Source organism: Procambarus clarkii, chromosome 59 (genome assembly GCF_040958095.1).
Source record: "Procambarus clarkii isolate CNS0578487 chromosome 59, FALCON_Pclarkii_2.0, whole genome shotgun sequence".
Lineage (NCBI taxonomy): Eukaryota > Metazoa > Arthropoda > Malacostraca > Decapoda > Cambaridae > Procambarus > Procambarus clarkii.
The window spans coordinates 32326617-32349732 of NC_091208.1; the positions used below are offsets into that span (position 1 = coordinate 32326617).

The 23116-nt window shown below is 59.9% G+C and overlaps 4 protein-coding genes across 4 annotated transcripts; all 4 read right to left on the minus strand.

Annotated features, from left to right (window-relative positions):
• Nucleotides 1-2793: 2793 nt before the first annotated feature.
• Nucleotides 2794-7277, minus strand: LOC138353793 (aggrecan core protein-like). Its single transcript, XM_069307200.1, has 9 exons — nt 7128-7277; nt 6735-6869; nt 6267-6398; nt 5787-5918; nt 5607-5738; nt 4017-4148; nt 3567-3818; nt 3147-3488; nt 2794-3012 (listed from the first exon to the last, which is right to left on the minus strand). Exons 1-9 carry the CDS (start codon nt 7275-7277, stop codon nt 2794-2796), a joined length of 1626 nt encoding a protein of 541 aa, XP_069163301.1.
• Nucleotides 7278-7963: 686 nt separating this feature from the next.
• Nucleotides 7964-13690, minus strand: LOC138353794 (fap1 adhesin-like). Its single transcript, XM_069307201.1, has 9 exons — nt 13511-13690; nt 12551-12682; nt 11561-11692; nt 11168-11302; nt 10700-10831; nt 10190-10321; nt 10010-10141; nt 8120-8251; nt 7964-8011 (listed from the first exon to the last, which is right to left on the minus strand). The coding sequence occupies exons 1-9, from the start codon at nt 13688-13690 to the stop codon at nt 7964-7966; spliced, it is 1155 nt and encodes a 384-aa protein (XP_069163302.1).
• A 39-nt stretch (nt 13691-13729) lies between these two features.
• Nucleotides 13730-15760, minus strand: LOC138353795 (uncharacterized). The gene is made up of 3 exons (XM_069307203.1): nt 15581-15760; nt 14621-14752; nt 13730-13792 (listed from the first exon to the last, which is right to left on the minus strand). The coding sequence occupies exons 1-3, from the start codon at nt 15758-15760 to the stop codon at nt 13730-13732; spliced, it is 375 nt and encodes a 124-aa protein (XP_069163304.1).
• A 39-nt stretch (nt 15761-15799) lies between these two features.
• Nucleotides 15800-21424, minus strand: LOC138353796 (uncharacterized). The gene is made up of 5 exons (XM_069307204.1): nt 21305-21424; nt 18611-18730; nt 17300-17452; nt 16331-16462; nt 15800-15862 (listed from the first exon to the last, which is right to left on the minus strand). Exons 1-5 carry the CDS (start codon nt 21422-21424, stop codon nt 15800-15802), a joined length of 588 nt encoding a protein of 195 aa, XP_069163305.1.
• Nucleotides 21425-23116: the final 1692 nt, after the last annotated feature.

The following is a 23116-nucleotide window of genomic DNA, read 5'->3' on the forward strand; positions in this document are numbered from 1 at the left end:
GTTTACCAGGCTGGACCCACTCATGAGTGTGTAGTGAGTTTACCAAGCTGGACACGTACTCATGAGTATGTAGTGAGTTTACCAAGCTGGACACACGTATGAGAGTGTAGTGAGTTTACCAAGCTGGACACACTCATGAGTATTGAGTTTACTAAGCTGGACACACTCATGAGTGGGTAGTGAGTTTACCAGGCTGGACACACTCATGAGTATATAGTGAGTTTACCAAGCTGGACACGTACTCATGAGTATATAGTGAGTTTTCCAAGCTGGACACACTCATGAGTATATAGTGAGTTTACCAAGCTGGACAAGTACTCATGACTATGTAGTGAGTTTACCAGGCTGGACACAGACTCATGAATATGTAGTGAGTTTACCAAGCTGGACACGTACTCATGAGTATGTAGTGAGTTTACCAAACTGGACACGTACTCATGAGTATATAGTGAGTTTACCAGGCTGGACACACTCATAAGTGTGTAGTGAGTTTACCAAGCTGGACACGTACTCATGAGTATATAGTGAGTTTACCAAGCTGGACACGTACTCATGAGTATATAGTGAGTTTACCAAGCTGGACACACTCATGAGTATATAGTGAGTTTACCAAGCTGGACAAGTACTCATGAGTATGTAGTGAGTTTACCAGGCTGGACACAGACTCATGAGTATGTAGTGAGTTTACCAAGCTGGACACGTACTCATGAGTATGTAGTGAGTTTACCAAACTGGACACGTACTCATGAGTATATAGTGAGTTTACCAGGCTGGACACACTCATAAGTGTGTAGATAGTTTACCAGGCTGGACACACTCATAAGTGTGTAGTGAGTTTACCAAGCTGGACACACTCATGAGTATATAGTGAGTTTACCAAGCTGGACTCACTCATGAGTATATAGTGAGTTTACTAAGCTGGACACACTCATGAGTGTGTTTAGTGAGTTTACCAGGCTGGACACGTACTCATGAGTATGTAGTGTGTTTACCAAGCTGGACTCACTCATGAGTATATAGTGAGTTTACTAAGCTGGACACACTCATGAGTGTGTTTAGTGAGTTTACCAGGCTGGACACGTACTCATGAGTGAGTAGTGAGTTTACCAAGCTGGACACGGTTACACACATAGTGAAATTAACATGTATAATGTGCTAATATTCCCTATATAATAAAGGGCAGGTAACTATCAGGAGGAAAGCGCCAAGCCGTTAAACTATATATCAGTGGGAAAGATAAGGATTAGGGATGGGACGGGGGGGGGGGGAAGGGTGTAGGTATAAATATTACTTCACTTTCCAACTGTGTTCTTTATCCATAAAAAAATCCTGACATTCAGAATAATTTCCTCCGTAGCTTTGCTATTATTACCGTCTCTCGGTCTCGCTTATTGCAGGTCGGCGTTCAATCCCCGACCGTCCACAAGTGGTTGGGCACCATTCCTTTCCCCCCGTCCCATCCTAAATCCTTATATCCTGATTCCTTCCAAGTGCTATATAGTCGTATTGGCTTGATAATCGTTTTTCCTTCATAATTTTCTTTCTTCTTTCATTGGCTTAAAAAGATATCACATATACGATGAGTGATATCTTGTCTATTACCCTTTATATATGTGATATCATTGTACGTAAGTGAAAGAGAAAGAGGAAGAGAGAGAGAATAGACGATAATAGCAAACTCTGAAGGTAGTTAACCTGACTATCAGAATTTCTTTTCAGGGATAAAGAAAACAGTTGGAAAGTGAACTAAAAGTTAAACCTGTACCGGAATTATAGGGACTGAAGAACAAGTAACTGACACTCAGCGAAGACCAGACTGCTTCCCAGCACGCAACATGAGAGAACACTGTCTGAAACATGAGAGAACACTGTGTGAAACATGAGAGAACACTGTCTGAAACATGAGAACACTGTCTGAAACATGAGAACACTGTCTGAAACATGAGAGAACACTGAAACATGAGAGAACACTGTCTGAAACATGAGAGAACACTGAAACATGAGAGAACACTGTCTGAAACGTCCCGACCGGTGAGCGACCCGACCGGCGAGAGACCCGACCGGCGAGACCCCCTCCCGGCGAGTTCCCCTCCCAGCGAGTTCCCCTCCCAGCGAATCCCCCTCCCAGCGAGTTCCCCTCCCAGCGAGTTCTCCTCCCGGCGAGTCCCCCTCCCAGCGAGTTCCCCTCCCAGCGAGTCCCCTTCCCAGCAAGTTCCCCTCCCAGCGAGTTCCCCTCCCGGCGAGTCCCCCTCCCAGCGAGTTCCCCTCCCAGCGAGTTCCCCTCCCGGCGAGTCCCCCTCGCCGGTCGGGAAGCCCGCCGGTCGGGACGCCCGCCGGTCGGGACGCCCGCCGGTCGGGACGCCAGCCGGTCGGGAAGCCCGCCGGTCGGGAAGCCCGCTGGGAGGGGGACTCGCCGGGAGGGGGACTCGCTGGGAGGGGGACTCGCCGGGAGGGGAACTCGCTGGGAGGGGAACTCGCTGGGAGGGGGACTCGCTGGGAGGGGAACTCGCTGGAAGGGGGACTAGCTGGGAGGGGGACTCGCCGGGAGGGGAACTCGCTGGAAGGGGAACTCGCTGGGAGGGGGACTCGCTGGGAGGGGAACTCGCTGGGAGGGGGACTCGCTGGGAGGGGGTCTCGCTGGGAGAGGGACTCGCTGGGAGGGGGACTCGCCGGGAGGGGAACTCGCTGGGAGGGGAACTCGCTGGGAGAGGGACTCGCCGGGAGGGGGACTCGCTGGGAGGGAAACTCGCTGGGACAGGGACACGCCGGGAGGGGGACGCGCTGGGAGGGGGACTACCAGGTCGTAGTCGTCTCCTCGGTGATGGAGCTCACCTCAGGTACTTCCTCGGTGATGGAGCTCAACTGGGGTACTTCCACGGTGATTGAGCTCACCTCGGGTACTTCCACGGTAATGGAGCTCACCTGGGGTACTTCCTCGGTAATGGAGCTCACCTCCTGTACTTCCTCGGTGATGGAGCTCACCTGGGGTACTTCCTCGGTGATGGAGCTCACCTGGGGTACTTTCTCTGTGATGGAGCTCACCTGGGGTACTTTCTCGGTGATGGAGCTCACCTGGGGTACTTCCTCGGTGAGGGAGCTCACCTGGGGTACTTCCTCGGTGATGGAGCTCACCTGGAGTACTTCACCTGAGGTACTTCCTCGGTGATGCAGCTCACCACGGGTACTTCCTCGGTGATGGAGCTCACCTCGGGTACTTCCTCGGTGATGAAGCTCACCTCAGGTACTTCCTCGGTGATGCAGGTCACCTCGGGTACTTCCTCGGTGATAAAGCTCACATCAGGTACTTCCTCGGTGATGCAGGTCACCCCGGGTACTTCCTCGGTGAAGAAGCTCACCTCAGGTACTTCCTCGGTGATGAAGCTCACCTCAGGTACTTCCTCAGTGAGGCAGGTCACCCCGGGTACTTCCTCGGTGATGAAGCTCACCTCAGGTACTTCCTCGGTGATGCAGGTCACCCCGGGTACTTCCTCGGTGATGAAGCTCACCTCAGGTACTTTCTCGGTGATGGAGCTCACCTGGGGTACTTCCACGGTGATGGAGCTCACCTCAGGTACTTCCTCGGTGATGCAGGTCACCTCGGGTACTTCCTTGGTGATACAGCTCACCTCAGGTACTTCCTCGGTGATGCAGGTCACCCCGGGTACTTCCTCGGTGAAGAAGCTCACCTCAGGTACTTCCTCGGTGATGAAGCTCACCTCAGGTACTTCCTCAGTGAGGCAGGTCACCCCGGGTACTTCCTCGGTGATGAAGCTCACCTCAGGTACTTCCTCGGTGATGCAGGTCACCCCGGGTACTTCCTCGGTGATGAAGCTAACCTCAGGTACTTCCTCGGTGATGGAGCTCACCTGGGGTACTTCCACGGTGATGGAGCTCACCTCACGTTCTTCCTCGGTGATGGAGCTCACCTGGGGTACTTCCACGGTGATGGAGCTCACCTCACGTTCTTCCTCGGTGATGGAGCTCACCTGGCGTACTTCCACGGTGATGGAGCTCACCTCACGTTCTTCCTCGGTGATGGAGCTCACCTGGCGTACTTCCACGGTGATGGAGCTCACATGGGGTACTACCACGGTGATGGAGATCACCTCACGTTCTTCCTCGGTGATGGAGCTCACCGGAGGTACTTCCTCGGTGATGGAGCTCACCGGAGGTACTTCCTCGGTGATGGAGCTCACCGGAGGTACTTCCTCGGTGATGGAGCTCACCTCGGGTACTTCCTCGGTGATGGAGCCCACCTCGGGTTCTTCCTCGGTGATGGAGCCCACCTCGGGTACTTCCTCGGTGATGGAGCTCACCTCGGGTACTTCCTCGGTGATGGAGCCCACCTCGGGTACTTCCTCGGTGATGGAGCTCACCTCGGGTACTTCCTCGGTGATGGAGCCCACCTCGGGTTCTTCCTCGGTGATGGAGCCCACCTCGGGTACTTCTTCGGTGATGGAGCCCACCTCGGGTTCCTCCTCGGTGATGGAGCCCACCTCGGATACTTCCTCGGTGATGGAGCCCACCTCGGGAACTTCCTCGGTGATGGAGCCCACCTCGGGTTCTTCCTCGGTGATGGAGCCCACCTCGGGTACTTCCTCGGTGATGGAGCCCACCTCGGGTACTTCTTCGGTGATGGAGCCCACCTCGGGTACTTCCTCGGTGATGGAGCCCACCTCGGGTACTTCCTCGGTGATGGAGCCCACCTCGGGATCTTCCTCGGTGATGGAGCCCACCTCGGGTTCTTCCTCGGTGATGGAGCCCACCTCGGGTACTTCCTCGGTGATGGAGCCCACCTCGGGTACTTCCTCGGTGATGGAGCCCACCTCGGGTACTTCCTCGGTGATGGAGCCCACCTCGGGTACTTCCTCGGTGATGGAGCCCACCTCGGGTTCTTCCTCGGTGATGGAGCCCACCTCGGGTACTTCCTCGGTGATGGAGCCCACCTCGGGTACTTCCTCGGTGATGGAGCTCACCTCGGGTACTTCCTCGGTGATGGAGCCCACCTCGGGTACTTCCTCGGTGATGGAGCCCACCTCGGGTACTTCCTCGGTGATGGAGCCCACCTCGGGTTCTTCCTCGGTGATGGAGCCCACCTCGGGTACTTCCTCGGTGATGGAGCCCACCTCGGGTACTTCCTCGGTGATGGAGCTCACCTGGGGTACTTCCACGGTGATGGAACTCACCTCACGTTCTTCCTCGGTGATGGAGCTCACCTGGGGTACTTCCTCGGTGATGGAGCCCACCTCGGGTTCTTCCTCGGTGATGGAGCTCACCTCGGGTTCTTCCTCGGTGATGGAGCCCACCTCGGGTACTTCCTCGGTGATGGAGCCCACCTCGGGTTCTTCCTCGGTGATGGAGCTCACCTCTGCTTCTTCCTCGGTGATGGAGCCCACCTCGGGTTCTTCCTCGGCGATGGAGCCCACCTCGGGTTCTTCCTCGGTGATGGACGCCACCTCGGGTTCTTCCTCGGTGATGGAGCCCACCTCGGGTACTTCCTCGGTGATGGACGCCACCTCGGGTTCTTCCTCGGTGATGGAGCCCACCTCGGGTACTTCCTCGGTGATGGAGCTCATCTCGGGTTCTTCCTCGGTGATGTAGCTCACCTCGGGTACTTCCTCGGTGATGGAGTCTACCTCGGGTACTTCCTGGGTGATGGAGCCCACCACGGGTTCTTCTTCGGTGATGGAGCCCACCTCGGGTTCTTCCTCGGTGATGGACGCCACCTCGGGTTCTTCCTCGGTGATGGAGCCCACCTCGGGTACTTCCTCGGTGATGGAGCTCACCTCGGGTTCTTCCTCGGTGATGTAGCTCACCTCGGGTACTTCCTCGGTGATGGTGCCTACCTCGGGAACTTCCTGGGTGATGGAGCCCACCTCGGGTTCTTCCTCGGTGATGGAGCCCACCTCGGGTTCTTCCTCGGTTATTGAGCCCACCTCGGGTACTTCCTCGGTGATGGAGCTCACCTCGGGTACTTCCTCGGTGATGGAGCCCACCTCGGGTTCTTCCTCGGTGATGGAGCCCTCCTCGGGTTCTTCCTCGGTGATGGAGCCCACCTCGGGTTCTTCCTCGGCGATGGAGCCCACCTCGGGTTCTTCCTCGGTGATGAAGCCCACCTCGGGTACTTCCTCGGTGATGGAGCCCACCTCGGGTTCTTCCTCAGTGATGGAGCCCACCTCGGGTTCTTCCTCGTTGATGGAGCCCACCTCGGGTTCTTCCTCGGTGATGGAGCCCACCTCGGGTTCTTCCTCGGTGATGGAGGCCACCTCGGCTACTTCCTCGGTGATGGAGGCCACCTCGGGTACTTCCTCAGTGATGGAGCCCAACTCGGGTACTTCCTCGGTGATGGAGCCCACCTCGGGTTCTTCCTCGGTGATGGATCCCACCTCGGGTTCTTCCTCGGTGATGGAGCCCACCTCGGGTACTTCCTCGGTGATGGAGCCCACCTCGGGTACTTCCTCGGTGATGGAGCCCACCTCGGGTTCTTCCTCGGTGATGGAGCCCACCTCGGGTACGGAGCCCTCCTCGGGTACTTCCTCGGTGATGGAGCCCACCTCGGGTTCTTCCTCGGTGATGGAGCCCACCTCGGGGTCTTCCTCGGTGATGGAGCCCACCTCGGGTTCTTCCTCGGCGATGGAGCTCACCTCTGGTACTTCCTCGGTGATGGAGCCCACCTCGGGTTCTTCCTCGGTGATGGAGCCCACCTCGGCTACTTCCTCGGTAATGGAGCCCACCTCGGGTACTTCCTCGGTGATGGAGCCCACCTCGGGTTCTTCCTCGGTGATGGAGCCCACGTCCTCGGGTACTTCTTCGGTGATGGAGCCCACCTCGGCTACTTCCTCGGTAATGGAGCCCACCTCGGGTACTTCCTCGGGGATGGAGCCCACCTCGGGTACTTCCTCGGTGATGGAGCCCACCTCGGGTACTTCCTCGGTGAAGGAGCCCACCTCGGGTTCTTCCTCGGTGATGGACCTCACCTCGGGTACTTCCTCGGTGATAGAGCTCACCTCGGGTACTTCCTCGGTGATGGAGCTCACCTCGGGTACTTCCTCGGTGATGGAGCCCACCTCGGGTACTTCCTCGGTGATGGAGCCCACCTCGGGTTCTTCCTCGGTGATGGAGCTCACCTCGGGTACTTCCTCGGTGATGGAGCTCACCTCGGGTACTTCCTCGGTGATGGAGCTCACCCCGGATACTTCCTCGGTGAAGGAGCCCACCTCGGGTACTTCCTCGGTGATGGAGCCCACCTCGGGTTCTTCCTCGGTGATGGACCTCATCTCGGGTACTTCCTCGGTGATGGACCTCACCTCGGGTACTTCCTCGGTGATGGAGTCCACCTCGGGTACTTCCTCGGTGATGGAGCCCACCTCGGGTACTTCCTCGGTGATGGAGCCCACCTCGGGTACTTCCTCGGTGATGGAGCCCACCTCGGGTACTTCCTCGGTGATGGAGCTCACCTCGGGTACTTCCTCGGTGATGGAGCTCACCTCGGGTACTTCCTCGGTGATGGAGCCCACCTCGGGTACTTCCTCGGTGATGGAGCCCACCTCGGGTACTTCCTCGGTGATGGAGCCCACCTCGGGTTCTTCCTCGGTGATGGAGCCCACCTCGGGTTCTTCCTCGGCGATGGAGCTCACCTCGGGTACTTCCTCGGTGATGGAGCCCACCTCGGGTTCTTCCTCGGTGATGGAACCCACCTCGGCTACTTCCTCGGTGATAGAGTCCACCTCGGCTACTTCCTCGGTGATGGAGCCCACCTCGGGAACTTCCTCGGTGATGGAGCCCACCTCGGGTTCTTCCTCGGTGATGGAGCCCACCTTGGCTACTTCCTCGGTGATGGAGCCCACCTCGGCTACTTCCTCGGTGATGGAGCCCACCTCGGGTACTTCTTCGGTGATGGAGCTCACCTCGGGTACTTCCTCGGTGACGGAGCCCACCTCGGGTACTTCCTCGGTGACGGAGACTATACCTCGGGTACTTCCTCGGTGATGGAGCCCACCTCGGCTACTTCCTCGGTGATGGAGCCCACCTCGGGTACTTCCTCGGTGATGGAGCTCACCTCGGGTACTTCCTCGGTGATGGAGCCCACCTCGGGTACTTCCTCGGTGATGGAGCTCACCTCGGGTACTTCCTCGGTGATGGAGCTCACCTCGGGTTCTTCCTCGGTGATGGAGCCCATCTCGGGTTCTTCCTGGGTGATGGAGCCCACCTCGGGTTCTTCCTCGGTGATGGAGCCCACCTCGGGTTCTTCCTCGGCGATGGAGCCCACCTCGGGTTCTTCCTCGGTGATGGAGCCCACCTCGGCTACTTCCTCGGTGATGGAGCCCACCTCGGGTACTTCCTCGGTGATGGAGCCCACCTCGGGTACTTCCTCGGTGATGGAGCCCACCTCGGGTACTTCCTCGGTGATGGAGCCCACCTCGGGTACTTCCTCGGTGATGGAGCCCACCTCGGGTACTTCCTCGGTGATGGAGCCCACCTCGGGTTCTTCCTCGGTGATGGAGCCCACCTCGGCTACTTCCTCGGTGATGGAGCCCACCTCGGCTACTTCCTCGGTGATGGAGCCCACCTCGGGTACTTCCTCGGTGATGGAGCTCACCTCGGGTACTTCCTCGGTGACGGAGCCCACCTCGGGTACTTCCTCGGTGACGGAGCCCACCTCGGGTACTTCCTCGGTGATGGAGCCCACCTCGGGTTCTTCCTCGGTGATGGAGCCCACCTCGGGTTCTTCCTCGGTGATGGAGCTCACCTCGGGTTCTTCCTCGGTGATGGAGCCCACCTCGGGTACTTCCTCGGTGATGGAGCACACCTCGGGTACTTCCTCGGTGATGGAGCCCACCTCGGGTACTTCCTCGGTGATGGAGCCCACCTCGGGTTCTTCCTCGGTGATGGAGCCCACCTCGGGTTCTTCCTCGGTGATGGAGCCCACCTCGGGAACTTCCTCGGTGATGGAGCCCACCTCGGGTTCTTCCTCGGTGATGGAGCCCACCTCGGGTACTTCCTCGGTGATGGAGCCCACCTCGGGTACTTCTTCGGTGATGGAGCCCACCTCGGGTACTTCCTCGGTGATGGAGCCCACCTCGGGTACTTCCTCGGTGATGGAGCCCACCTCGGGATCTTCCTCGGTGATGGAGCCCACCTCGGGTTCTTCCTCGGTGATGGAGCCCACCTCGGGTACTTCCTCGGTGATGGAGCCCACCTCGGGTACTTCCTCGGTGATGGAGCCCACCTCGGGTACTTCCTCGGTGATGGAGCCCACCTCGGGTACTTCCTCGGTGATGGAGCCCACCTCGGGTTCTTCCTCGGTGATGGAGCCCACCTCGGGTACTTCCTCGGTGATGGAGCCCACCTCGGGTACTTCCTCGGTGATGGAGCTCACCTCGGGTACTTCCTCGGTGATGGAGCCCACCTCGGGTACTTCCTCGGTGATGGAGCCCACCTCGGGTACTTCCTCGGTGATGGAGCCCACCTCGGGTTCTTCCTCGGTGATGGAGCCCACCTCGGGTACTTCCTCGGTGATGGAGCCCACCTCGGGTACTTCCTCGGTGATGGAGCTCACCTGGGGTACTTCCACGGTGATGGAACTCACCTCACGTTCTTCCTCGGTGATGGAGCTCACCTGGGGTACTTCCTCGGTGATGGAGCCCACCTCGGGTTCTTCCTCGGTGATGGAGCTCACCTCGGGTTCTTCCTCGGTGATGGAGCCCACCTCGGGTACTTCCTCGGTGATGGAGCCCACCTCGGGTTCTTCCTCGGTGATGGAGCTCACCTCTGCTTCTTCCTCGGTGATGGAGCCCACCTCGGGTTCTTCCTCGGCGATGGAGCCCACCTCGGGTTCTTCCTCGGTGATGGACGCCACCTCGGGTTCTTCCTCGGTGATGGAGCCCACCTCGGGTACTTCCTCGGTGATGGACGCCACCTCGGGTTCTTCCTCGGTGATGGAGCCCACCTCGGGTACTTCCTCGGTGATGGAGCTCACCTCGGGTTCTTCCTCGGTGATGTAGCTCACCTCGGGTACTTCCTCGGTGATGGAGCCTACCTCGGGTACTTCCTGGGTGATGGAGCCCACCACGGGTTCTTCTTCGGTGATGGAGCCCACCTCGGGTTCTTCCTCGGTGATGGACGCCACCTCGGGTTCTTCCTCGGTGATGGAGCCCACCTCGGGTACTTCCTCGGTGATGGAGCTCACCTCGGGTTCTTCCTCGGTGATGTAGCTCACCTCGGGTACTTCCTCGGTGATGGTGCCTACCTCGGGAACTTCCTGGGTGATGGAGCCCACCTCGGGTTCTTCCTCGGTGATGGAGCCCACCTCGGGTTCTTCCTCGGTTATTGAGCCCACCTCGGGTACTTCCTCGGTGATGAAGCTCACCTCGGGTACTTCCTCGGTGATGGAGCCCACCTCGGGTTCTTCCTCGGTGATGGAGCCCTCCTCGGGTTCTTCCTCGGTGATGGAGCCCACCTCGGGTTCTTCCTCGGTGATGGAGCCCACCTCGGGTTCTTCCTCGGCGATGGAGCCCACCTCGGGTTCTTCCTCGGTGATGAAGCCCACCTCGGGTACTTCCTCGGTGATGGAGCCCACCTCGGGTTCTTCCTCAGTGATGGAGCCCACCTCGGGTTCTTCCTCGGTGATGGAGCCCACCTCGGGTTCTTCCTCGGTGATGGAGCCAACCTCGGGTTCTTCCTCGGTGATGGAGGCCACCTCGGCTACTTCCTCGGTGATGGAGCCCACCTCGGGTACTTCCTCAGTGATGGAGCCCAACTCGGGTACTTCCTCGGTGATGGAGCCCACCTCGGGTTCTTCCTCGGTGATGGATCCCACCTCGGGTTCTTCCTCGGTGATGGAGCCCACCTCGGGTACTTCCTCGGTGATGGAGCCCACCTCGGGTACTTCCTCGGTGATGGAGCCCACCTCGGGTTCTTCCTCGGTGATGGAGCCCACCTCGGGTACGGAGCCCTCCTCGGGTACTTCCTCGGTGATGGAGCCCACCTCGGGTTCTTCCTCGGTGATGGAGCCCACCTCGGGGTCTTCCTCGGTGATGGAGCCCACCTCGGGTTCTTCCTCGGCGATGGAGCTCACCTCTGGTACTTCCTCGGTGATGGAGCCCACCTCGGGTTCTTCCTCGGTGATGGAGCCCACCTCGGCTACTTCCTCGGTAATGGAGCCCACCTCGGGTACTTCCTCGGTGATGGAGCCCACCTCGGGTTCTTCCTCGGTGATGGAGCCCACGTCCTCGGGTACTTCTTCGGTGATGGAGCCCACCTCGGCTACTTCCTCGGTAATGGAGCCCACCTCGGGTACTTCCTCGGGGATGGAGCCCACCTCGGGTACTTCCTCGGTGATGGAGCCCACCTCGGGTACTTCCTCGGTGAAGGAGCCCACCTCGGGTTCTTCCTCGGTGATGGACCTCACCTCGGGTACTTCCTCGGTGATAGAGCTCACCTCGGGTACTTCCTCGGTGATGGAGCTCACCTCGGGTACTTCCTCGGTGATGGAGCCCACCTCGGGTACTTCCTCGGTGATGGAGCCCACCTCGGGTTCTTCCTCGGTGATGGAGCTCACCTCAAGTACTTCCTCGGTGATGGAGCTCACCTCGGGTACTTCCTCGGTGATGGAGCTCACCCCGGATACTTCCTCGGTGAAGGAGCCCACCTCGGGTACTTCCTCGGTGATGGAGCCCACCTCGGGTTCTTCCTCGGTGATGGACCTCATCTCGGGTACTTCCTCGGTGATGGACCTCACCTCGGGTACTTCCTCGGTGATGGAGTCCACCTCGGGTACTTCCTCGGTGATGGAGCCCACCTCGGGTACTTCCTCGGTGATGGAGCCCACCTCGGGTACTTCCTCGGTGATGGAGCCCACCTCGGGTACTTCCTCGGTGATGGAGCTCACCTCGGGTACTTCCTCGGTGATGGAGCTCACCTCGGGTACTTCCTCGGTGATGGAGCCCACCTCGGGTACTTCCTCGGTGATGGAGCCCACCTCGGGTACTTCCTCGGTGATGGAGCCCACCTCGGGTTCTTCCTCGGTGATGGAGCCCACCTCGGGTTCTTCCTCGGCGATGGAGCTCACCTCGGGTACTTCCTCGGTGATGGAGCCCACCTCGGGTTCTTCCTCGGTGATGGAACCCACCTCGGCTACTTCCTCGGTGATAGAGTCCACCTCGGCTACTTCCTCGGTGATGGAGCCCACCTCGGGAACTTCCTCGGTGATGGAGCCCACCTCGGGTTCTTCCTCGGTGATGGAGCCCACCTTGGCTACTTCCTCGGTGATGGAGCCCACCTCGGCTACTTCCTCGGTGATGGAGCCCACCTCGGGTACTTCTTCGGTGATGGAGCTCACCTCGGGTACTTCCTCGGTGACGGAGCCCACCTCGGGTACTTCCTCGGTGACGGAGACTACCTCGGGTACTTCCTCGGTGATGGAGCCCACCTCGGCTACTTCCTCGGTGATGGAGCCCACCTCGGGTACTTCCTCGGTGATGGAGCTCACCTCGGGTACTTCCTCGGTGATGGAGCCCACCTCGGGTACTTCCTCGGTGATGGAGCTCACCTCGGGTACTTCCTCGCTGATGGAGCTCACCTCGGGTTCTTCCTCGGTGATGGAGCCCATCTCGGGTTCTTCCTGGGTGATGGAGCCCACCTCGGGTTCTTCCTCGGTGATGGAGCCAACCTCGGGTTCTTCCTCGGCGATGGAGCCCACCTCGGGTTCTTCCTCGGTGATGGAGCCCACCTCGGCTACTTCCTCGGTGATGGAGCCCACCTCGGGTACTTCCTCGGTGATGGAGCCCACCTCGGGTACTTCCTCGGTGATGGAGCCCACCTCGGGTACTTCCTCGGTGATGGAGCCCACCTCGGGTACTTCCTCGGTGATGGAGCCCACCTCGGGTACTTCCTCGGTGATGGAGCCCACCTCGGGTTCTTCCTCGGTGATGGAGCCCACCTCGGCTACTTCCTCGGTGATGGAGCCCACCTCGGCTACTTCCTCGGTGATGGAGCCCACCTCGGGTACTTCCTCGGTGATGGAGCTCACCTCGGGTACTTCCTCGGTGACGGAGCCCACCTCGGGTACTTCCTCGGTGACGGAGCCCACCTCGGGTACTTCCTCGGTGATGGAGCCCACCTCGGGTTCTTCCTCGGTGATGGAGCCCACCTCGGGTTCTTCCTCGGTGATGGAGCTCACCTCGGGTTCTTCCTCGGTGATGGAGCCCACCTCGGGTATTTCCTCGGTGATGGAGCACACCTCGGGTACTTCCTCGGTGATGGAGCCCACCTCGGGTACTTCCTCGGTGATGGAGCCCACCTCGGGTTCTTCCTCGGTGATGGAGCCCACCTCGGGTTCTTCCTCGGTGATGGAGCCCACCTCGGGTTCTTCCTCGGCGATGGAGCCCACCTCGGGTTCTTCCTCGGTGATGGAGCCCACCTTGGCTACTTCCTCGGTGATGGAGCCCACCTCGGCTACTTCCTCGGTGATGGAGCCCACCTCGGGTACTTCCTCGGTGATGGAGCTCACCTCGGGTACTTCCTCGGTGACGGAGCCCACCTCGGGTACTTCCTCGGTGACGGAGACTACCTCGGATACTTCCTCGGTGATGGAGCCCACCTCGGGTACTTCCTCGGTGATGGAGCCCACCTCGGGTACTTCCTCGGTGATGGAGCCCACCTCGGGTACTTCCTCGGTGATGGAGCCCATCTCGGGTTTTTCCTCGGTGATGGAGCCCACCTGGGGTTCTTACTCGGCGATGGAGCCCACCTCGGGTTCTTCCTCGGTGATGGAGCCCACCTCGGGTACTTCCTCGGTGATGGACCTCACCTCGGGTACTTCCTCGGTGATGGAGTCCACCTCGGGTACTTCCTCGGTGATGGAGCCCACCTCGGGTACTTCCTCGGTGATGGAGCCCACCTCGGGTACTTCCTCGGTGATGGAGCCCACCTCGGGTACTTCCTCGGTGATGGAGCTCACCTCGGGTACTTCCTCGGTGATGGAGCTCACCTCGGGTACTTCCTCGGTGATGGAGCCCACCTCGGGTACTTCCTCGGTGATGGAGCCCACCTCGGGTACTTCCTCGGTGATGGAGCCCACCTCGGGTTCTTCCTCGGTGATGGAGCCCACCTCGGGTTCTTCCTCGGCGATGGAGCTCACCTCGGGTACTTCCTCGGTGATGGAGCCCACCTCGGGTTCTTCCTCGGTGATGGAACCCACCTCGGCTACTTCCTCGGTGATAGAGTCCACCTCGGCTACTTCCTCGGTGATGGAGCCCACCTCGGGAACTTCCTCGGTGATGGAGCCCACCTCGGGTTCTTCCTCGGTGATGGAGCCCACCTTGGCTACTTCCTCGGTGATGGAGCCCACCTCGGCTACTTCCTCGGTGATGGAGCCCACCTCGGGTACTTCTTCGGTGATGGAGCTCACCTCGGGTACTTCCTCGGTGACGGAGCCCACCTCGGGTACTTCCTCGGTGACGGAGACTACCTCGGGTACTTCCTCGGTGATGGAGCCCACCTCGGCTACTTCCTCGGTGATGGAGCCCACCTCGGGTACTTCCTCGGTGATGGAGCTCACCTCGGGTACTTCCTCGGTGATGGAGCCCACCTCGGGTACTTCCTCGGTGATGGAGCTCACCTCGGGTACTTCCTCGGTGATGGAGCTCACCTCGGGTTCTTCCTCGGTGATGGAGCCCATCTCGGGTTCTTCCTGGGTGATGGAGCCCACCTCGGGTTCTTCCTCGGTGATGGAGCCCACCTCGGGTTCTTCCTCGGCGATGGAGCCCACCTCGGGTTCTTCCTCGGTGATGGAGCCCACCTCGGCTACTTCCTCGGTGATGGAGCCCACCTCGGGTACTTCCTCGGTGATGGAGCCCACCTCGGGTACTTCCTCGGTGATGGAGCCCACCTCGGGTACTTCCTCGGTGATGGAGCCCACCTCGGGTACTTCCTCGGTGATGGAGCCCACCTCGGGTACTTCCTCGGTGATGGAGCCCACCTCGGGTTCTTCCTCGGTGATGGAGCCCACCTCGGCTACTTCCTCGGTGATGGAGCCCACCTCGGCTACTTCCTCGGTGATGGAGCCCACCTCGGGTACTTCCTCGGTGATGGAGCTCACCTCGGGTACTTCCTCGGTGACGGAGCCCACCTCGGGTACTTCCTCGGTGACGGAGCCCACCTCGGGTACTTCCTCGGTGATGGAGCCCACCTCGGGTTCTTCCTCGGTGATGGAGCCCACCTCGGGTTCTTCCTCGGTGATGGAGCTCACCTCGGGTTCTTCCTCGGTGATGGAGCCCACCTCGGGTACTTCCTCGGTGATGGAGCACACCTCGGGTACTTCCTCGGTGATGGAGCCCACCTCGGGTACTTCCTCGGTGATGGAGCCCACCTCGGGTTCTTCCTCGGTGATGGAGCCCACCTCGGGTTCTTCCTCGGTGATGGAGCCCACCTCGGGTTCTTCCTCGGCGATGGAGCCCACCTCGGGTTCTTCCTCGGTGATGGAGCCCACCTTGGCTACTTCCTCGGTGATGGAGCCCACCTCGGCTACTTCCTCGGTGATGGAGCCCACCTCGGGTACTTCCTCGGTGATGGAGCTCACCTCGGGTACTTCCTCGGTGACGGAGCCCACCTCGGGTACTTCCTCGGTGACGGAGACTACCTCGGATACTTCCTCGGTGATGGAGCCCACCTCGGGTACTTCCTCGGTGATGGAGCCCACCTCGGGTACTTCCTCGGTGATGGAGCCCACCTCGGGTACTTCCTCGGTGATGGAGCCCATCTCGGGTTTTTCCTCGGTGATGGAGCCCACCTGGGGTTCTTACTCGGCGATGGAGCCCACCTCGGGTTCTTCCTCGGTGATGGAGCCCACCTCGGGTACTTCCTCGGTGATGGAGCCCACCTCGGGTACTTCCTCGGTGATGGAGCCCACCTCGGGTTCTTCCTCGGTGATGGAGCCCACCTCGGGTTCTTCCTCGGCGATGGAGCCCACCTCGGGTACTTCCTCGGTGATGGAGCCCACCTCGGGTACTTCCTCGGTGATGGAGCCCACCTCGGGTACTTCCTCGGTGATGGAGCCCACCTCGGGTACTTCCTCGGTGATGGAGCCCACCTCGGGTTCTTCCTCGGTGATGGAGCCCACCTCGGGTTCTTCCTCGGTGATGGAGCCCACCTCGGGTTCTTCCTCGGCGATGGAGCCCACCTCGGGTTCTTCCTCGGTGATGGAGCCCACCAAGGCTACTTCCTCGGTGATGGAGCCCACCTCGGCTACTTCCTCGGTAATGGAGCCCACCTCGGGTTCTTCCTCGGTGATGGAGCTCACCTCGGGTTCTTCCTCGGTGATGGAGCCCACCTCGGCTACTTCCTCGGCGATGGAGCCCACCTCGGCTACTTCTTCGGTGATGGAGCCCACCTCAAGTACTTCCTCGTTGATGGAGCTCACCTCGGGTACTTCCTCGGTGATGGAGCCCACCTCGGGTACTTCCTCAGTGATGGAGCTCACCTCGGGTACTTCCTCGGTGATGGAGCTCACCTCGGGTTCTTCCTCGGTGATGGAGCCCACCTCGGGTTCTTCCTCAGTGATGGAGCCCACCTCGGGTTCTTCCTCGGTGATGGAGCCCACCTCGGGTTCTTCCTCGGTGATGGAGCCCACCTCGAGTTCTTCCTCGGCGATGGAGCCCACCTCGGGTTCTTCCTCGGTGATGGAGCCCACCTCGGCTACTTCCTCGGTGATGGAGCCCACCTCGGGTACTTCCTCGGTGATGGAGCCCACCTCGGGTACTTCCTCGGTGATGGAGCCCACCTCGGGTACTTCCTCGGTGATGGAGCCCACCTCGGGTACTTCCTCGGTGATGGAGCCCACCTCGGGTACTTCCTCGGTGATGGAGCCCACCTCGGGTTTTTCCTCGGTGATGGAGCCCACCTTGGGTTCTTCCTCGGCGATGGATCCCACCTCGGGTTCTTCCTCGGTGATGGAGCCCACCTCGGGTACTTCCTCGGTGATGGAGCCCACCTCGGGTACTTCCTCGGTGATGGAGCCCACCTCGGGTTCTTCCTCGGTGATGGAGCCCACCTCGGGTTCTTCCTCGGCGATGGAGCCCACCTCGGGTACTTCCTCGGTGATGGAGCACACCTCGGGTACTTCCTCGGTGATGGAGCTCACCTCGGGTACTTCCTCGGTGATGGAGCCCACCTCGGGTACTTCCTCGGTGATGGAGCCCACCTCGGGTTCTTCCTCGGTGATGGAGCCCACCTCGGGTTCTTCCTCGGTGATGGAGACCACCTCGGGTTCTTCCTCGGTGATGGAGCCCACCTCGGCTACTTCCTCGGTGATGGAGCCCACCAAGGCTACTTCCTCGGTGATGGAGCCCACCTCGGCTACTTCCTCGGTAATGGAGCCCACCGCGGGTTCTTCCTCGGTGATGGAGCTCACCTCGGGTTCTTCCTCGGTGATGGAGCCCACCTCGGCTACTTCCTCGGCGATGGAGCCCACCTCGGCTACTTCTTCGGTGATGGAGCCCACCTCGGGTACTTCCTCGGTGATGGAGCTCACCTCGGGTACTTCCTCGGTGATGGAGCCCACCTCGGGTACTTCCTCAGTGATGGAGCTCACCTCGGGTACTTCCTCGGTGATGGAGCTCACCTCGGGTTCTTCCTCGGTGATGGAGCCCACCTCGGGTTCTTCCTCAGTGATGGAGCCCACCTCGGGTTCTTCCTCGGTGATGGAGCCCACCTCGAGTTCTTCCTCGGCGATGGAGCCCACCTCGGGTTCTTCCTCGGTGATGGAGCCCACCTCGGCTACTTCCTCGGTGATGGAGCCCACCTCGGGTACTTCCTCGGTGATTGAGCCCACCTCGGGTACTTCCTCAGTGATGGAGCCCACCTCGGGTACTTCCTCGGTGATGGAGCCCACCTCGGGTACTTCCTCGGTGATGGAGCCCACCTCGGGTACTTCCTCGGTGATGGAGCCCACCTCGGGTTCTTCCTCGGTGATGGAGCCCACCTCGGCTACTTCCTCGGTGATGGAGCCCACCTCGGCTACTTCCTCGGTGATGGAGCCCACCTCGGGTACTTCCTCGGTGATGGAGCCCACCTCGGGTTCTTCCTCGGTGATGGAGCCCACCTCGGCTACTTCCTCGGTGATGGAGCCCACCTCGGCTACTTCCTCGGTGATGGAGCCCACCTCGGGTACTTCCTCGGTGATGGAGCTCACCTCGGGTACTTCCTCGGTGACGGAGCCCACCTCGGGTACTTCCTCGGTGACGGAGCCTACCTCGGGTACTTCCTCGGTGATGGAGCCCACCTCGGCTACTTCCTCGGTGATGGAGCCCACCTCGGGTACTTCCTCGGTGATGGAGCTCACCTCGGGTACTTCCTCGGTGATGGAGCCCACCTCGGGTACTTCCTCGGTGATGGAGCTCACCTCGGGTACTTCCTCGGTGATGGAGCTCACCTCGGGTTCTTCCTCGGTGATGGAGCCCACCTCGGGTTCTTCCTGGGTGATGGAGCCCACCTCGGGTTCTTCCTCGGTGATGGAGCCCACCTCGGGTTCTTCCTCGGCGATGGAGCCCACCTCTGGTTCTTCCTCGGTGATGGAGCCCACCTCGGCTACTTCCTCGGTGATGGAGCCCACCTCGGGTACTTCCTCGGTGATGGAGCCCACCTCGGGTACTTCCTCGGTGATGGAGCCCAGCTCGGGTACGGAGCCCACCTCGGGTACTTCCTCGGTGATGGAGCCCACCTCGGGTACTTCCTCAGTGATGGAGCCCACCTCGGGTTCTTCCTCGGTGATGGAGCCCACCTCGGGTTCTTCCTCGGTGACGGAGCCCACCTCGGCTACTTCCTCAGTGATGGAGCCCACCTCGGCTACTTCCTCGGTGATGGAGCCCACCTCGGGTACTTCCTTGGTGATGGAGCTCACCTCGGGTACTTCCTCGGTGACGGAGCCCACCTCGGGTACTTCCTCGGTAACGGAGCCCACCTCGGGTTCTTCCTCGGTGATGGAGCCCACCTCGGGTTCTTCCTCGGTGATGGAGCCCACCTCGGGTTCTTCCTCGGTGGTGGAGCTCTCCTCGGGTTCTTCCTCGGTGATGGAGCCCACCTCGGGTACTTACTCGGTGATGGAGCCCACCTCGGGTACTTCCTCGGTGATGGAGCCCACCTCGGGTTTTTCCTCGGTGATGGAGCCCACCTTGGGTTCTTCCTCGGCGATGGAGCCCACCTCGGGTTCTTCCTCGGTGATGGAGCCCACCTCGGGTACTTCCTCGGTGATGGAGCCCACCTCGGGTACTTCCTCGGTGGAGCCCACCTCGGGTTCTTCCTCGGTGATGGAGCCCACCTCGGGTTCTTCCTCGGCGATGGAGCCCACCTCGGGTACTTCCTCGGTGATGGAGCACACCTCGGGTACTTCCTCGGTGATGGAGCTCACCTCGGGTACTTCCTCGGTGATGGAGCCCACCTCGGGTACTTCCTCGGTGATGGAGCCCACCTCGGGTTCTTCCTCGGTGATGGAGCCCACCTCGGGTTCTTCCTCGGTGATGGAGACCACCTCGGCTACTTCCTCGGTGATGGAGCCCACCTCGGGTACTTCCTCGGTGATGGAGACCACCTCGGGTTCTTTGTCGGCGATGGAGCCCACCTCGGGTTCTTCCTCGGTGATGGAGCCCACCTCGGCTACTTCCTCGGTGATGGAAACCACCTCGGGTTCTTCCTCGGCGATGGAGCCCACCTCGGGTTCTTCCTCGGTGATGGAGCCCACCTCGGGTTCTTCCTCGGTGATGGAGACCACCTCGGGTTCTTCCTCGGCGATGGAGCCCACCTCGGGTTCTTCCTCGGTGATGGAGACCACCTCGGCTACTTCCTCGGTGATGGAGCCCACCTCGGGTACTTCCTCGGTGATGGAGACCACCTCGGGTTCTTTGTCGGCGATGGAGCCCACCTCGGGTTCTTCCTCGGTGATGGAGCCCACCTCGGCTACTTCCTCGGTGATGGAGACCACCTCGGGTTCTTCCTCGGCGATGGAGCCCACCTCGGGTTCTTCCTCGGTGATGGAGCCCACCTCGGCTACTTCCTCGGTGATGGGTCCCACCTCGGGTACTTCCTCGGTGATGGAGCCCACCTCGGGTACTTCCTCGGTGATGGAGCCCACCTCGGGTTCTTCCTCGGTGATGGAGCCCACCTCGGGGATGGAGCCCACCTCGGGTTCTTCCCCGGTGATGGAGCCCACCTCGGGTTCTTCCTCGGTGATGGAGCCCACCTCGGGTACTTCCTCGGTAATGGAGCCCACCTCGGGTACTTCCTCGGTGATGGAGCCCACCTCGGGTACTTCCTCGGTGATGAACCGAGGAAGTTCACAAATTACATGTAATTAAATTATTTATCAATTCAATCCTGCTGGTTAGAGTGTCTTCCATGAATCTGTATCATGATTATATGATACAATCATGACGTCTACATGATAGAATTCAATGTATCATGTCTGTATCATGCATCATGACGTCTGATCATGATACAATACAATGATTGTATCATGATGACATGATACAATCTCACTGAACACGGCGGCTACTGCTACACGTGATGACACGATCGGCTTTAGTTTAATCCAACTCTTTGAGTTTCTATTCATTTGTAAAGCTGTTATGTTGATGAACGAAGAAAAACAAGCGTACTTCATACGGTGATGAAACCGCCAGTTCGGGATCATTGAGACACTCAGTGATTTACTCGATGATTTACACGGTGATTTACACGGTGTTCATATTTTAAATTATTTTGATTTTTTTGCTTGTTGGAAGGTCTTCGTGGCATTCTGGTGCTTCACGTGTTGACGGAGGCGCGAACACAGCTCCACTCATCACCAGCTCTGACCTGAAACACTTTACTATTATTAACAATGCTCAAACAAGACCCCGCAAGAGAAGATTCCGTCACGGAATCACCCATTCTCTAAAGCCTTCAAGGGGTAACTGTTGTATGTTAACTTGTGTGTCGGATTTCCGACAATTGGAAATCAGGATTATTTCTCATTTCACGCCAATGGGTGGCATGGGGCTCGAACCTGACCCAATGTGACCATTCCCGGACACAAACCAGTCACCCAGCAAAGTTTCTTGATCGCTGGGCCTCCCATATCTCCTCTCCATAGTTATATTTTGATACAAAAAAATAATGAAACAAAACATTGAAACTCGGTGATGGAACTCGCCTCGGGTACTTCCACGGTGATGGAGCTCACCTCACGTTCTTCCTAGGTGATGGAGCTCACCTGAGGTACTTCCACGGTGACGGAGCTCACCTAACGTTCTTCCTCAGTGATGGAGCTCACCTCACGTTCTTCCTCGGTGATAGAGCTCTCCTGGGGTACTTCCTCGGTGATGGAGCTCACCTCACGTTCTTCCTCGGTGATGGAGCTCACCTCACGTTCTTCCTCGGTGATGGAGCTCATCACCGGACGCCAGTGACCAGACCGGACGCCACTGGTGGTCGGTCTGGTCACGAACCGACAAAATTGGTGTCACCTCAGGCCGACAATGGGCCAGGACGCCACTGGTGGCGGTTTTGGTAATGAATTATTTGAATGATACTCTATACTTCAAATCAAATACGTCCCGACCGGTGAGCGACCCGACCGGCGAGACCCCCTCCCTGCGAGTCCCCCTCCCGACGAGTCCCCCTCCCGGCGAGTTCCCTTCCCGACGAGTCCCCCTCCCGGCGAGTTCCCCTCCCGGCGAGTTCCCCTCCCGGCGAGTTCCCCTCCCGGCGAGTTCCCCTCCCGGCGAGTCCCCCTCCCAGCGAGTCCCCCTCCCAGCGAGTCCCCCTCCCAGCGAGGCCCCCTCGCCGGTCGGGACGCCCGCCGGTCGGGACGCCCGCCGGTCGGGACGCCCGCCGGTCGGGAAGCCCGCCGGTCGGGACGCCCGCCGGTCGGGACGCCCGCCGGTCGGGACGCCCGCCGGTCGGGACGCCCGCCGGTCGGGACGCCCGCCGGCCGGGACGCCCGCCGGTCGGGACGCCCGCCGGCCGGGACGCCCGCCGGTCGGGACGCCCGCCGGTCGGGACGCCCGCCGGTCGGGACGCCCGCCGGTCGGGAAGCCCGCCGGTCGGGAAGCCCGCCGGTCGGGAAGCCCGCAGGGAGGGGGACTCGCTGGGAGGGGGACTCGCCGGGAGGGGGACTCGCTGGGAGGGGGACTCGCTGGGAGGGGGACTCGCCAGGAGGGGGACTCGCTGGGAGAGGGACTCGCCGGGAGGGGGACTCGCTGGGAGGGGGACTACCACGTCGTAGTCGTCTCCTCGGTGATGGAGCTCACCTCAGGTACTTCCTCGGTGATGGAGCTCAACTGGGGTACTTCCACGGTGATGGAGCTCACCTCGGGTACTTCCTCGGTGATGGAGCTCACCTCGGGTACTTCCTCGGTGATGGAGCTCAACTGGAGTACTTCACCTGAGGTACTTCCTCTGTGATGAAGCTCACCTCAGGTACTTCCTCGGTGATGGAGCTCACCTCGGGTACTTCCTCGGTGATGGAGCTCACCTCAGGTACTTCCTCGGTGATGGAGCTCACCTCGGGTACTTCCTCGGTGATGAAGCTCACCTCAGGTACTTCCTCGGTGATGGAGCTCACCTCGGGTACTTCCTCGGTGATGGAGCTCACCTCAGGTACTTCCTCGGTGATGGAGCTCACCTGGAGTACTTCACCTGAGGTACTTCCTCGGTGATGAAGCTCACCTCGGGTACTTCCTCGGTGATGAAGCTCACCTCAGGTACTTCCTCGGTGATGCAGGTCACCTCAGGTACTTCCTCGGTGATGGAGCTCACCTCGGGTACTTCCTGGGTGATAAAGCTCACCTCAGGTACTTCCTCGGTGATGCAGGTCACCTCGGGTACTTCCTCGGTGATGAAGCTCACCTCAGGTACTTCCTCGGTGATGCAGGTCACCCCGGGTACTTCCTCGGTGATGAAGCTCACCTCAGGTACTTCCTCGGTGATGCAGGTCACCCCGGGTACTTCCTCGGTGATGAAGCTCACCTCAGGTACTTCCTCAGTGATGCAGGTCACCTCACGTTCTTCCTCGGTGATGGAGCTCACCTGGGGTACTTCCACGGTGATGGAGCTCACCTCACGTTCTTCCTCGGTGATGGAG

Bases quoted from the DNA above. Each gene is read 5' to 3' on its own strand.
- LOC138353796 (XM_069307204.1), bottom strand. From the start codon at position 21,424: ATGAGCTCCATCACCGAGGAAGAACGTGAGGTGAGCTCCATCACCGAG. The intron at 18,731-21,304 runs GTGAGCTCCATC...TCCATCACTGAG, and splicing joins TCACCGAGGAAGAACGTGAG to GAAGTACCCGAGGTGGGCTC. The intron at 16,463-17,299 runs GTAGCCGAGGTG...TCCATCACTGAG, and splicing joins TGGGCTCCATCACCGAGGAA to GAAGTACCCGAGGTGGGCTC.
- LOC138353793 (XM_069307200.1), bottom strand. From the start codon at position 7,277: ATGAGGTCCATCACCGAGGAAGAACCCGAGGTGGGCTCCATCACCGAG. The intron at 5,919-6,266 runs GTGGCCTCCATC...TCAATAACCGAG, and splicing joins TCACCGAGGAAGTAGCCGAG to GAAGAACCCGAGGTGGGCTC. The intron at 4,149-5,606 runs GTGAGCTACATC...TCCATCACCGAG, and splicing joins TCACCGAGGAAGTACCCGAG to GAAGTACCTCCGGTGAGCTC.
- LOC138353794 (XM_069307201.1), bottom strand. From the start codon at position 13,690: ATGGGCTCCATCACCGAGGAAGTACCCGAGGTGGGCTCCATCACCGAG. The intron at 11,303-11,560 runs GTGAGCTCCATC...TCCATCCCCGAG, and splicing joins TCACCGAGGAAGTACTTGAG to GAAGTACCCGAGGTGGGCTC. The intron at 10,142-10,189 runs GTGAGCTCCATC...TCCATCACCGAG, and splicing joins TCACCGAGGAAGAACCCGAG to GAAGAACCCGAGGTGGCGTC.
- LOC138353795 (XM_069307203.1), bottom strand. From the start codon at position 15,760: ATGGGCTCCATCACCGAGGAAGTACCCGAGGTGGGCTCCATCACCGAG. The intron at 14,753-15,580 runs GTGAGCTCCATC...TCCATCGCCGAG, and splicing joins TCACCGAGGAAGTACCCGAG to GAAGAACCCGAGGTGGGCTC. The intron at 13,793-14,620 runs GTGAGCTCCATC...TCCATCACCGAG, and splicing joins TCACCGAGGAAGTACCCGAG to GAAGTACCCGAGGTGGGCTC.